The 14,283-nt window shown below is 56.4% G+C and overlaps 1 protein-coding gene across 6 annotated transcripts in view; it reads right to left on the reverse strand.

Moving 5' to 3' along the window:
- Positions 1 to 14,283, reverse strand: part of CAMTA1 (calmodulin binding transcription activator 1) — a 681,426-nt gene that overhangs the window by 238,519 nt on the left and 428,624 nt on the right. For 5 of the 6 annotated variants that reach the window (XM_045803561.2, XM_087858382.1, XM_087858384.1 and 2 more), the window contains exon 4: positions 5,361 to 5,432. The exons of the other annotated variant lie outside the window; for it this stretch is intronic. In XM_045803561.2, the coding sequence (XP_045659517.1) occupies positions 5,361 to 5,432 (72 nt within the window). The remainder of the gene's footprint in view (positions 1 to 5,360; positions 5,433 to 14,283) is intronic. 6 annotated transcript variants of the gene reach the window in all.

Here is a 14,283-nt window from a genome sequence, read left to right on the forward strand (position 1 = left end):
TGGAGATGTCCCCACCACCAGGATGAGCCTGAAGACACGAGGGTGGAGTGTGGATATGCTCCTCCAGGGACCCAGTTGGGGCTTCTGGTCCCTTCTGTGGCCCAGCTCACCTGCAGGCCACCCCTGAGGGCTGGGGACATGGTCCCAGGTGGGGCTGCACTTCCAGAAAGAGTGAGTGGATGTCGGGTAGGGGGGTACTTGGGTCACAAATTGCAAAAGAGTTGATTATTCCCCAGACGGATTTCAAGTCTTTTGGGGGGGGGGGGGCAAGGGACATTATGGCAACAACAGTGCCACCACTTCTAGAAAGCGTCTCCCTCTGGGTCCTGCTGCAGCAGAGGGTGGCTTGCAGGAGGACACACACCCTGGCCAGCCAGTCCTGACCAGCTCACGTGCTGGGGGGCACTGGCTCCAGCCCCCTGCAGCCACGCTGCACAGGATAAAGGGACGATGCGGCCTGGGGGATCACAAAGCTTTCCCAGGGGCGTCGGGTTGCCAGCTTATAGGTTCAGCCCGGAGCTATCCCGTTAAGCGCTTGCCATGTGCCAGGAGCGAGCTACGTGTGTCCGTGCAGCAGGCTGTGTTTATACTAATTTTCGATGACAGCCCTGTGCAGTGACGCTATTATTGTCCCCGTTTACTGATGAGGAAATGGAGACACAGAGAAATTACGTGAACTGCCCAGAGGCACGCAGCTACCAGGTGCTTCCCTGGGTGACCCAACCCCACTATTTCAAGGGGTTAAAATAAACGCCATCCCAAACCGAGGGCCGATGGTGCTCATTCCCCCGCCCTGTGCCAAGTGGCTGCCCCGAAGCACAGCCTGTGGGTGATGTGCTGGGGACAGGAGCAGGTGTTCCGTGACCCTGCAGGATGCCTCCCCCTGACCCAACCGTGCCCCCACTTTGCCACTTCCTGGTAGCAGTGAGCTCTGAGGACCCTTCCTGGGGAGCGGAGGCAGCACAGAGACCGTCGGTGTTGGAGAGAAATATATATGTACGGGACATACTGCACACCCCAGGATGAGGAGGCCTGTCTGCCCGCAGCCCCTCCCCTGTGGGCTGGGGATGCCCGGGTCTCAGTGCACCCCCTCGGGGACCCGCAGAGGTTGCTCTGAGTGAGGAGGCTGGTATGGTCACAGCTTCTGATGCTCAGGTCGTCAGGGCAGAACTAGAACCCAGCTCCTCCTTGGGACCCAGACACCCGCCATTCTCCAGCGATCTAGGAGCCCCCAGGCCCAGGGTCTCCCCAAAGCCCCAGGGTCTCTGTGCTTGCACAGCAGAGGCCTCCATGTGTGCTGCCAGGGTGGGCTGGGAAGCAGCTCCTCGCTACCTCCGCCCCAGTGAGCTGGTCTCGGCAGCCTAACAGCCCCCCGAACGGCGGTGGCAGACACACAGGGACACACCCCCTGCTTCACTCCAGCACAGAAAACATTCATTAAGCATTTTGGAGGACAAGGGCACAAAGAAAAACACTCATTAGAAGCAGAAATAGTTTCCAAATGAGCCATACAGAATCTGCTGGGAAGTCTAGCCTGAAATGGGGCCTGTTCTCCTTGGGGTTGTGGATGGGGGAGAAACGCCCAAAGGGGTGGAAAGTGGGGGTCCAGGAAGGGGATGCAGGAGGCGGCAGGAAGGCGCTGAGCCTGAGTGCCAGAAGAACCCCAATAGGAGAGTCTGTGGGCGGCAGGGGTGGAGGCCGAGACCCCACTGTCTGGCTCACCCTGGGAGTAGCCCCGCAGCAGGAGTGGCCACATGACCTCTGGCCCCAGCCAGGCTCAGGGCCGGGGTGACTGCAGGGGTAACCGTGCTCAGGCCGTTGGAGGCCTGACCCCAGCCTGCTCCGTCGCTGACCAGCTGGGTGACCCTGGGTCTAGCCCGGTCCTCTCTGGGCCTCTGCGTCTATCTAGGAAATGCAGCGGCTGAGCTCAGGGGCGCCTACGGGTCCTGCCAGCTGTGACACGGGGGCTGGTGTGCCGATGATGTGGTGGGAGAGGCAGGTATCCCGGCCAGTGGCCGTGGCTTCTCAAGGTCCCAGGGCGAATCCCCCAAAGGCCCCGACCCAGCTGGGCAGATGACTTCATATGCACGCCAGTCGCGACAATGACCTTATGAACGGTGGGGCTTCCACTCTTGGGGAAGGTTCTGGCTCCTCCCTTGTCTCCCTGATCACCTCTTCATAAAACATTTATTAGCAACGGAGAGGGCAAGGTAGCCCTCTCCCCTGAAAACCAGTTCACTCTGAAACTTTCAAGTTTTGTGTCAGCTCCTGCCCCCTCCTCTCCCCCATCCTCTGCTCTGGCAGGGGCGCTGACCCCCTGCCCCAGGTCTGACACACTCTCTCACCCCAGTCTGAGCGGCTGGCCCCTCCTTGTCTAGCTGAGGATCTGTGCTGGGCAATGGAGACACAGAGGGGTGCAGCTCCCTCCCTCCCAGTCTGGTTGCAGAAGAAACCAGGCCTGCGGGGGCAGAGGGCCATGCTGTGCTAAGTGGCCTTGGGATGAGTGGTATCCGTTTGGGATCCCAGAGGCTGCTGCTGGCTGCTGGGCTGGCAGGGCATGGGGGCTGCCCCTTGAACAAACTCTCCTTTACCCAGAAGCCCTCCTTCCCCTCCCTGCTCCCTCCAACCCCCTTCCACTCAGGAGGGCTCCCCTTGTCCCCCAGCCCCTCCCACCCTGCTTGCTGTGAGGAGGTGTGGCCAGCAGCTGGTGGCTTCAGGGGACCCAGGAGTCAGGGACAGGGTGGGAGTGGCCTGCTTCCTTGCTCCTGCTGCAGCCCCTGCCCTGACACCTTCACTGCCCCCCAATCCTTTTTCCTGGTAATTGGTGTCAGAGACAAACTTGGGCCAATTTCCATCTGGGCCAGTGTCTCGTGGCTTCTTTCCTGTTTAATATCAGAGAAATTAAACCTGGCCACACCGTCATTATCCTGGTGTTGTAATTAGCACCGGAACAAATTGCCCTGAGCGGCGCCGGCTGTCGCGGTGGCTCTTGGGCTTGCGCGGGACGTGCGCCCCCCTAATTGCTTTGGCCTTCGCTCCCCAACCTGCTACTGCCCAGCACAGACTGGCGAGCAGGAGTCCCCACCCCTGTGTGCGTCCCCTCCTGTCACCTGCTCACAGAAACAAGGGTGATGCTCTGGAGTCACAACTCCCTGGGGCTGGAAAGAGAAAATAAAGGGGCCCAGAGCTGCCCTTAAGAAACCAGTTCCTGTGATACTGGCCTTTGGGGAGGTGGGCCCCCTGCCAGCTGGAGGTAACACAACCAGCCGGAAGTGAATCACCCCAGGTATGTCTCCAGCACATAGTGGCCAGGACCAAAGCATGGGGGAGGGGAGGGCCGGGACAGCCATCAACCCTCTCCCCCTGTCCCCACTGGCCCCCACTTCTCACCTGGCCCCAGAAACAAGGCAGGAGGAGCCGAATCTCAGTGAGTGGAAACCAGCTTGGAGGGGTAATGAGCTCACACCCCATGGCTGTCCATAGTGTCTAGGAAAGTAAATTTAGTGGAATCAAAAAGCCACAAGCCTGTGACGGGATGCGAGGAGTCAGGCAGAGGTGTGGGTGTGGGAGAGCAGGCCTGGAGGAGGGAGCACCTCTGAAGAGCACATAGCGGGGCTGCAGGAGAAGCTGGCTGGCAGGAAACTGGCTGGGGCACTGCTCCAACAGAGGGCAGTGGTCAGGCTGGGAAGCAGGAGAGTGTGCCCAAAAGGGGTTTTGATAGGACATGAAACCATAAAAGAAAAAAGCCAAAACAGGCCCCAGGGCCTTTGGAGACCCAGGAAGGCGTTTGACTGGGCTGCAGTCTGTTCGGGGTGAAAATATTTCTCGGCAGCTGGAGTGTGACCCCAGGGACACAAGGACAGGCTCCCACCGCACTGGATCCCTGCTCTCAAGGTGGGAGCCCCACCCTCCACCCCTGCAGCCAGGTAGAAGAGAAAACTTTTCACGTTAACAAGACGAAAAGCATCATCCCATGACCACACGAGAGGCCCCTTGCACAAGAACGTGAGGCCGAGCAATTAGGAAACCGGTTCTTCTAGGCCAGCCTCCCGGGGAGACAAACCCCGGAAACTGACAACGGGGCAAGAAGTCCAGGAAGCCGGGTCTTTGCAAATCAGCACATCCTCGGACAGTCTCAGGCGTCATTCGTTAATGAACTTGCTGAACCATAGACAATTATTTCTGGAACTGAGGGAGAAGGGCAAGGGCTTGGAGGCAGGGGCTGGGCTGAGCCTCCACGTCCACACCGAGATGGCTCTGGGCCCCGCAGATGCCTTCCAGGCCACCTTCCCTGGGACTAGTAGCCCCTCTGCGCTCTGGCGCATGCAGCCCTCTGCTCTCTGAGTGCATGCCATGGTGTTGGGGGCTTGTTTTCCAATCTGCCAGACCCTTCCCAACTGTACTGCCGAGCCAGGGAGATCTTCCAGACCCCAGGGCCCAGAGGTTGGCTAACCTGAACCACGGTGGATGCAGAAAGTGGAATCACAGAAGGAAAAGTTAGAGGCCGCAATGCCTGGGGAGAGGCAGTAGGAAGAAATCGGGGCAGTGGTGCCCGGCCCACCAGGCTGGGGCCCACAGAGAGCGGCTGCAGATCAGAGGACAAACTTTGCAAAGGACCCAGGTCTAGCCCAACTGGTGGAGGATCCCTTGGACCTTCCCACTCACACGGCAGCACCCTCTCCTAGGCAGGATCACCACCGATGACCACCAACCCAGAAGAGGCTGGGTGGCCACAGCGCCGAGCCAGGCCTGACTCAGCCAAGCTGTGTACAAGCACCACGGACAGGGAGCCGTCAGTCAGGCCACACTGATGGGGCCTGGGGGGCTCCTCCACCCCTTTCTCCATCCCACTGTACAGCAGACATCACAAATCGATGACTGGGCTCCTTCCTGCCGAGCCACGGGCTCCTCTCCCAACAACCATTCCAATCAATCCAACTGCCACTGGCATGCCTCCGAGAGCCGATTTTCCACAAGTGCCAATGACTAACTAACCCGCAAGAGAAAATGAATGTGCAGCTCTCAGCCCACAGGCATTCTGCAGTCAGGGGCAGGACACTCAGCCTTTCTGTCCTCATCAAGAGGAAACCGAGGCACCCTGGAAGCACCCGGTGGGGCCTTATTCTCCTGGGGCAGGAAAGACTGGCCCTCCACCAGGCTTCTCCCCTGCCTGGCACCTGACAGCACACCAGGCCAGCCACACCCCTGGCCTCAGCAGCACAGGCCGACGCCCCTAGGAAAGCCTGCCAGGGCGCCTCGGCCCCCAGCCGCCGCACGCAGGAGCCCCACGCCCGCGCAGCTCCCTCCACAGACATTCCCAGCACCGGAGACGGAAGAAGAAGGCAGTCCCAGCCACCTACCTGAAGGAGCCAGTAGCACCTCCGGTGGAAGGTGGGGATGATGGAGGAATGGACATAGCAGCCGTACAAGCACTAGGGAGAGAGGAAAAACGAGAATTCAGTTGGAAAGAGGGAAGGAAGGGAGAAAGACGGCGCAACAGAGAAGGAGCGAGAAAGGGCTACGGACCGGCACCCTGAGGCTGAGGGCGGGCGCCTCTGGGCCCGGCTCCAGGGCCGGGACTGACGTCTGGGGCCGTATCTCAGAAGCACAGCTGGGAAACGCTAGCGGGCCGACACGGACGGACAGCTGGGGTGCTCTCCCTTTGGGGGGCCATAGGGGCGTGTGAGAACCCAGAAAAGCCGGGGACCAGGGGAATGCACATACGTACACATTTTGCCTTAATTTTAGGGGCTTGGCGTTCCCCTGAAGTTCATACACAGAGCCCAGGTTAAGACCTCTTGGTGTACGGGGAGGGACTGAACGTGTCTGGAATGGATTCAAGCACGCACGCGTGCAGGGGCGCGCGCACGCACGCATACGCATGCACACGCACGCACGCACACACACACGACACTCCAGACCTTTCGTGGTCAAGGGCATCATGCCAGGCAGGTGCGGCAGCCCTGCCTGGCGGGCCCCCTGAAGCTGGTGGGGGCCGGGTGGGGGCAACGCTTGCTAGGACTGAGCTCCGGAGGCTGAGCGGCCCCTCGTGCGCACCCCACTTGCTGGCTTTTATTTAGTTTGTTCATTCACGTTTGTGTTTGTTGTAAGGTTAAAGCTGCCTCTTTGGCAGTTGGATTTGGTTCTGGATGGGGGTGGAGGTGGGGGTGGGGACAGCGAGGAGGGACACTTGGACCCAGGTGGGCGGCTTCCTGGTGTATTGTGCACACAGCACTGGACACTGGGGACAGGCTTGCAGGCAGAGGTGGGGAGCGGGGACCGGTGAGGAGAACGGTCCTTCGGGTGCCTCTCAAAACCCAACTCTGAGAGTCTCAGGGGGACAGGATTTTGCCTTTTCTTTTGTAGCCTCCAGTTCCAAACCGGAATGCTCCCTTTCCATCTCCTGCAGAGTTTCCCTGGCTTTCCAAAGCTCACATTCCTGAATTGGGAGGAGGGGGGGCAGAAAGGGAAGGCAGGGCCCCAGAGCCTCGCAGGCCAAGGATGAGCAAGGTCTCCCCTTGACCTCCCATTGCTCATTCGAACCTCACCATAGCCCCGCCCTGCCCCCTGGCCCCGGGGCTGTAGGGAGAAGGGCCCAGCAGCTCTGAATTTAAAGCACCCCCCAAAAGACCAAGTGCAATTCGGTTCTACTAGGAGTCCACTTGAGCCCTGCCTGTCTGATTAGCAGAGTTGAAAGAGAAATCAGTTTGGACTACGGGATTCTGGCTGTAAGAAAATCAGATTTCCAATATGTTAGAACTTACACAGATCGCTGTCAGCTGGGACTAAACCCTGTAGAAACCAACCAAACACAGCGGAAATTAATTTAAGCGATTCCCTTGCAATTCTTGCCCACAAAATGTATTTATTATTAAGAAGGCAATATTCTTTCCTGACTTTTCTGGTTTTTAATACACTGCGTTTTCTTTTTTTACTTTTATTTTTGATAACTCACTCCTTCTTGCCAAAGGAGACCCCTGTTTGGACATTTCCTGTGAGCATTTGTTTGCCACAAATGAGCAACCCCCCTGCAACTTTAATCAGCTCTTTTCCTTTGGAATTTGCATACTCTCATGGGCAGTTTCATTACTCTTACTCATGTAATGAGCCAAATGGAGAGAGACATAAATTGTTGAGAGAAGAACTCTCACCTGTCTCTTTGAAATAAAAGGCTGCGCATCTGCTTTTTCCCACTGTTCGTTCCTCTTGAGGGTTTGCAGACTTTCCCCCTTCACCTGTCTCCTTCTCTTTCCACCGCTTTTTCTCAAACTTGAAAAGAACGTGGTTGATGGGCAACTCCGTTCCCCACCCCGCCCCAGTTCACTGCTGATCTGCCTGAGTTGGGCTGAACTACACAGGAGGACTCACCAGGAATTTACCCAACACCTACTGTGTGTCCCTTCTGAGTCCACAGGAAGGAGACAGCTTGTGCCCGTTCTCCCCTGAGCCACCCTAGCACCTGTGGGCAACCTCCCCCCCCCCCCGAACTGCCCAGCATCATCCAATAAGCAGGATGATGGTAAAAAGAAACATCGCCGATTCTACACGAAGCTCATGCATTTTAATCAGGAGAGCGTTCGGGGCCTCACTCAGAACCTAGTTACTCTATTTTTAGATATGATCCTAACCACCCCGGTGATCCAATGTCTCTGGGCTCCACAGATGAGAAGCACGATCTAGGAAGGCTGGAGAGACGGAAAGCAGGCCTCTGACGAGAGCGAACCACGTCCAATAGCATCCAGGGAGGAAGGAAAAGCCCCCCAGAGAGCCCTAAGGACTCAAGGAGCCCAAGGACATTGACCCCTCCCCGTGTTGCCTAGCTCCCCCTGACGCCATGTTGCCTAGCTCCGCATGACCTCCCCATGACCCCGGGTTACCCACCTGGCTCCCTGCCCATCTGTACTCCCAGGACTAGGAGCTCCGGGAGGCAGGGAGCCTCAGACCCTCTGGATGAAGATGGCCAACAACTGGCCTACCCGTCTCCACAGGAAAGTACAGGAAAGGACCCGAAGTCAGTAACTATTTCATTTTTGTTTGTGGTATTGCGAAGGCCCAGGTCTTTAAACCACATACGAGAAAACCATCCTGGAAAATGGCTCCACGTTTAGTGCTTAAAGGGCTAAGCTTCAGTTTCAGGGAACTCTGAGTCATTCGAAGTAGCTGGTTTACTGTCCTTGTGGGGAAGGAAGGTGCCAGTAATCCACCCTTGGTGAGCTGGAGTCAGCAAAGAGGGGTTTCTGGAGAGACAGGTCCTGCTTGGGGTGGGGGGGCCTGCTGGGAGGGTCCTGTCCTTCTAGGCTGTGAAAGGGCACCTTCCTCCTCCTGTCTCATGGGTAGTTGAGAGGGTCAAGAGCTGATGCCTAGGGGGGATGCCCAGGAGAATCCCAGAGGACAGTGGGAGAGGGGCCGGAGGGGTTGGGGGCTTTAAGATGAGCACAGCTGGCTGCTGGAAGAATGGGGGGAAGGCGAGTTAGTCCAGCAGCAGGAAGAGCAGCTGGGGACAGGAGGTGAGACAGAGGCTGACTTGAGGATGTTGGGAGGGATGACAGTATGACAGGCAAGGCCAGGCACGGGGAGGGCCCGGGTCGGGGAGGTCAGGTCCGCTCACACTAGCTGTGGGGGCCACAGCCAGGAGCTTGACTTTGCCCTGGGACATCGTGATCAGATCTGCCTTTCAGAAGCTCACTGTGGCACAGCGTGGGGAACAGAGCTGTGGAAGGTGAGGGGCACGGGGCCAGCCCTGGGAGCCTGGAGGCCCACTGGCCCCAGATGGCGGTGGCAGCAAGACAGGTATGGAGAAGTGGTCATGCTTGCCAGGCGTAAGGACGACGCTGGGCTTCCTGGCTGCGCAGACAGGTGTGTGTGTAGGGGGGCAGGGGACAAGTGGTCCCATGCCCCAGGCCACGAGACCCCGGGGGTGCAGCAGCCTGGTGGGTGATTTCACCTTTCTGCTTGGTGAGGTTGAGGAGCTCGTAAGACATCCAAGTAGAGACACAGGGTGGGGTGAGGTGCAGAGACCCGGTGCTTGGTCTGGGCTGGAAGCAGCAATCGGGGCATAGGGACGGTGTTGGAAGGCAACAGAGAAGCCGGGGAGGGGGTGTCCGTCCAGGCTGGCTTCTCCAGCAAAGAGCCAAGCCTTCAGGTGGATGGAGCAGTCGTGAGCTTGCCGACACTCAGCACATGACTGGCCTGGCTCGCCCTGGGCCCGGCGCCCTGGCTCTCTCCCCTTTCATTCACAGCGCACCCGCAGCCAGCCCCACAGCCCTGACCCAGACTCTCTTGCCAGGTCCCTTTGTCCCCATGTTCTCACTGTGCAGCTCATCCATGAGAATGTCCGCACTGCACACCCCTTCACGAGGCAGCGTATCAAATCCGTTCTGCTACCTACGAATCAGAATAGCAATCGAGCTTGTCTGCAGTGCTCTGTGTTTCACAAACTCCTGCTGCTTTTGATCGAGCTCCCCTCGGGACTCTGTGGGCTGAGCTTTTCGTTTGGGGGCCATGATGTGGCTGGAGGGAGAATCACTTCCCAGGGCTGGTGGGTACAGCTGTGTGTGTACGTGTGTAAGCATGAGGTGCGTGTGCACACGTGTGGGGTGTGTGCAGGAAAGCGTGCTGTGAGCCCCTTGTTTATGTATGCACGCAAGGAGAGAAAAAGAGAAAGCAACTAGCTATTTATAGGAAACTCAGGAGAATCTCACCCCTAGCTGGAAACAACTTTCAAATTTGTTATGTTTGTGGAATTAAGGCCTGACAGCTTCCCTTGAAGTTGACAGCTGAGAAGGAGGAATTTTTTCTTAAATACTCAAAATTACTTTTATGACACTATGGGGCTTTTTCCCCCCTTCTTTAATAAAAAGCAAAGATAAATTTACAGGGAAACCAATAGTAAACAGAAGCTTCCTTTAATTCAAAGAAAATGCTTCCTATAAAGAACGGGCATATTGGCTGCAAATCTCCAGGGGATTTCTCCCCAACAGACTCAGCTGCTGGGGGTCCCCCATGTGCCAGACGGTCTGACAGGCCTCAATACCTGATGGCTTCAGTGGGTGAAAGAAGGGAGCCCCTCTGCGTGATGAGCCAAGCTTTATTGGTCGGGATAGTGGACACCACCAGGCACCTCTCCTTTCTGTCCGGCTCTCAGTGGCTTCATGCGACCAGCAGATTCTCCACTTCTCCCTCCCTCCTTGCCTCCCCCTCCTCCTTTCCTCCGAGGAAAAGCTCAACCCTCTGTTGTCCCCTCTGCTCTCAGCATCCAGAACATGGATGCACTGTCCCCAGGCCAACCTCATGCCTCCCATTCCCACACTTCTGCTCCCGTGGTCCCACTGTCTGTGCAAACCCCCTCTCGCCCGAGTGCATCTAGGCCCTCCCTCTCCCGGTAAGCCCCCCCCCCCCCATCAGGCCAGTGGAAGGGGTCCTAGGAAAGGGATTCCCAGGGTCCTGGGCAGCCATGAGGCTGTGGATTCTGCCCCAGGCGTCATACACACCATCACTGTCGTCTGCAGTCCTGTCTCCTGTATCACAGGGCTGGCATTTTTCATAAAGGGCCAGATAGTAAATATTCTTGGCCCGTGAGTCAGATGGTTGCTGTTATAAGTGCTCAATCCTGCCTTCATACGGCAAAAGTAACTTTGGACAATGAGTAAGCAAATGGGCGTGGCTGCATCCTAATAAAAACTTAATCACGGATATTGTAATTTGAATTGTGCGTATAATTTCACAAGACTTGAATATTATTCTTTTGATGTTTTTTCCCCAACCGTTATAAAATGTAAAAACCATTCTTAGCTCAGGCTGTACGAAAATAGGTGGTGGGCCACCTCTGGCCCGTGGGCCACAGTTTGCTGACCCTTGATCCACCAGATTGGGAAGAATGTGAATTGTATCGTCTTTTGTAAAATTCCCCACAGTGATTTCCACAGAGCAGGTGCTCAATAAACTGCGCTTGATTTCCACGTGATGTGAATATCTAAGCAGAGCACAGAGGGAGCAGCAAAGACCTAAATGGGAAGGAACAGTCTTCTCATTTAACAAATCCACGGGACACAGGGGAGTACAGGGCAGGTCACATCTCCCGCCACCGTCCACGGCAGCTTTCACAGAACTCAGATGTCTTTCAAACTGGACTTAATTGTGGTTGTTTGTTTTCTGGGCCTGAGTATGTTGCGTATCAGCCTAAATGTCTCGTACGAGATTAGCCGACACTCGGGCATGGTGCTTGGACCAGAGGACTTCTTGGCACGTAGTGGAGGCCCAATGAAAATATGGCTTCCTGTACCTGTCAAGCACCTTATTATTAACTAAGCAGAATTCAGGGAGATAAGGTACGGAAAGCTGAAAACAGCTAGCTCAGTATTGGGGATGTATAGGTGAGTTGGCCCTTTCCCTCAGAGGAGCAAAACATCTCTGTGGCCTTGGCTGCCAGTGGAATTTCTTCCCTGAAGCAAACATTTCTTTCTGTTTCCGGGGACCTCCTCCCACAAGAGGCAGGAAAACCCCAAAGCCAAGGTTTGCAGTTGACTTCCCTCTCTGGGAAAGTCTGAGTCCAGCATCTTACTCCATGGGTTCCTAGCACTGCTCACCAGGCCTCTCCAGAGTGGTGGTATCCAACATGGCAGCCGTGAGCCATGTGTGACTATTCAAATTCAAATTCAGTAGAATGAAATAAAGTTGAACCTTAACTTCCCCAGTCAGTGGCCACATGTAGTTAGTGGCTACCACGTAGGATGACATGGAACATTCCATCATCACAGAGAGCTCCACTGGACACTGTGACTCTAGAGAATGAGAGTGGAGATCCAGTGCAGAGACGTCTGGCTGACACTCTTGGAGACTGAGACCCCAACAGCTGGGACTTGGGGGAGCCAGGGTTTGGGGGAAGATGGCACATGGGGGTTGGGACTTTTGGATGTTGGCTCCACTTTGGGGAGTTGGAACGTCCGCAGGTTGGTACGCGTCATTCTACCTGGGCCAGCTTGAATTGGTCTGCAAGTATCTCCCAGAGTGCATGTGCCGCCACAGAAAAGCTCACTCGCCGTTTCTTCCCCACCTAAAGCCTTCTCTAGCTCAGGCACAGTACCTGCTGTGTCTTCAGACTGGGGTGTTGATGGCACATCGCCACTTATAATCCCAAGAGCTGGGTTAGGCTCGTGGCGGCCCCCATGTTCCCCCAGTGGCCCGGCCCCACCTCCCTCCCACGGGGGAGGTGACTGTTTGCACAACGGCAATCAGAGTGAAAATAGATTTTTAGGTGCCTTGTTTATCTCACACGCTTGAATCTGATGTTCACATGACAAAGATGAATAGTTTTAAAAATGTGTCATGGTATAAAGGAGACAGAAGACAAAGAGGTGATAGAAGGAAAGGGGGAATCCACCCAGAAGATAACAATTTAATGCTGCTCTGAAGTGATGAAGGCATACAGACGGGGCCATTTGTTCAGAACATTCTGGGCAGGGGCAGGTGAGAGGCAGTGCCCAGGCAGATGGAATGATATCCAGACCCTCCAAAAAAGGGCCCCCAGGGCCGAGCTGGCCTTGGCTCGGTTGTAAGAGGAGGGCGTGGAGCTGGAGTCTCCCGTAAACAAGTCCCCACTGCGGACTCTGTGCCTGTCCTGAGCCCCTGTCCTCCGCCATCCCCTGTCTCCCCTGCAGAGAGTGGGACAAACAAACCAGCAACACCAGATCAAAGCAGGCCTGCTGCTAAGTGCACTGCCCCAAGAGAGGGTGTGATGGAGGCCGGGGGAGGGAAGAGTCTCTTTCTCATGCTGATGGTCAGCCAAGTCACCTAAGAGGAAGTGACATTTGTCGTGAGTCAGCAAGGGTGAGTAGCCGTAGGCTGGGGGATCACAGGTGGAAAAGGCCAGGGCAGGTGGACAAGAGAAGTATCTTAAGCAGAGGAATGGGTGGCCGAGTCTGTGAACCACACACTGTTCTGCTGTACCCCCCATGGGACCTGGGATGAGCGGTCGGCAGATGGCCTTGCATCGAAGCTAAGACCCTGTGATTCTCACGCCTCTGCCCCGCTGCGCCGGCCCAGACTCTGCATGTCAAAGCAGGTTTCCTGGAAGGGCTGTGGGAACTCTGAGAATACGAGGCACAAGTGCAGACGCAGGATGAGAACTTGGGCTCTGACCCCATCAGCCTTCCCTCCTTCCCTCTGCCTCCACCTCTCGTTGCTGTGTGTCCTCCTCGTGCTTTCTTCTCTCCCACTGCAGTTGGGCAGCTGGCAAGAGTCCCATCTTGCCAGTGTGACTCCAGAGGCATGAAGAGCCAGCTGCCCTGGGACTCTCAGGGGGGGCAGGAAGGCACCTGAGCAGACGGAGCTGCAGGGCTCCCAGGAGGGGGTAAACACGGTTCCTTTGCTGCCAAAGCTTGGACAACCTGGGACAAGCAGGTGCTCTCCAAGGAGCAGGTGAAGGGAAAACCCTCCAGTACCTTCCAGAACTCCCTAGACCAGCAGCAGCTGCTTCAACGTACACAGTCTGCTGCTCCCCTGGCGCCCTGAAAGCAGGAGCAGATCCCAGAAGGCACTAGAAGGTCTCATGTGAAGGCGCTGGGGGGGAGGGGTGGTGACTGGACTCTCTCCTGTCTCTCCTCTCTAGCTCTACATCGTCCCGCACAGAGACATCCTGGGGAAGGCTGAGGCTGGGCAGGCTAGCAATTTGTCCAAGGTCACATGGCTGGGAAGAGGCAGAGGGGGACACAGACTCATGCTTGCCTGACCCCGCCCAGCAGGCCAGCCCCTGCCAGCTTCACTCAGGTGTCCATGCCAGTGGCCGAGGGTCAGGCCTTCTGCAGGGCCTGCCTGTGTCAAAGACAAAGGGGTGAAGTCTCAGGCTGCTCCCGGGACTGTCCTCACTGAAGGATTTGGTTCGTATTAATCTAAGATTAGACCAAATGATTCAATTCGCATGCTGCCTGCAAAAGCATTGGGCCTCAGAACTTGTTAAATAGTGAATTGCTTTAAAATTAGTTGGAGCTAAATGGATTGCAGTCTGATTTGGCCTCCGGGTGGGTGACAGGAGCGATCTGGAATATTAGATCATCATTGACCCCGTCTCCATCCTGGCCTCTCTGCTAAGACAGTCAGCAATGGCACCTCCCAGTGTAGCCGAGGCCCCTCCACAGCAGGGGACTGAGGCCAGACAGCGAGGGGGCTGGCTGGGCCCCCCAACCTGACACCGGTGGGTCACATAGGCAGGTCCCAACCATGGTCACGCTTTGGTTGGCCAGTGGGGCCAGACCCTTCCCTGGAGAAAGCCCCTTAGCCCTGTACCTA

This window comes from Ursus americanus, chromosome 33 (genome assembly GCF_024610735.1).
Source record: "Ursus americanus isolate L20-20 chromosome 33, mUrsAme1.1.p, whole genome shotgun sequence".
In the NCBI taxonomy this organism is placed as follows: Eukaryota; Metazoa; Chordata; class Mammalia; order Carnivora; family Ursidae; genus Ursus; species Ursus americanus.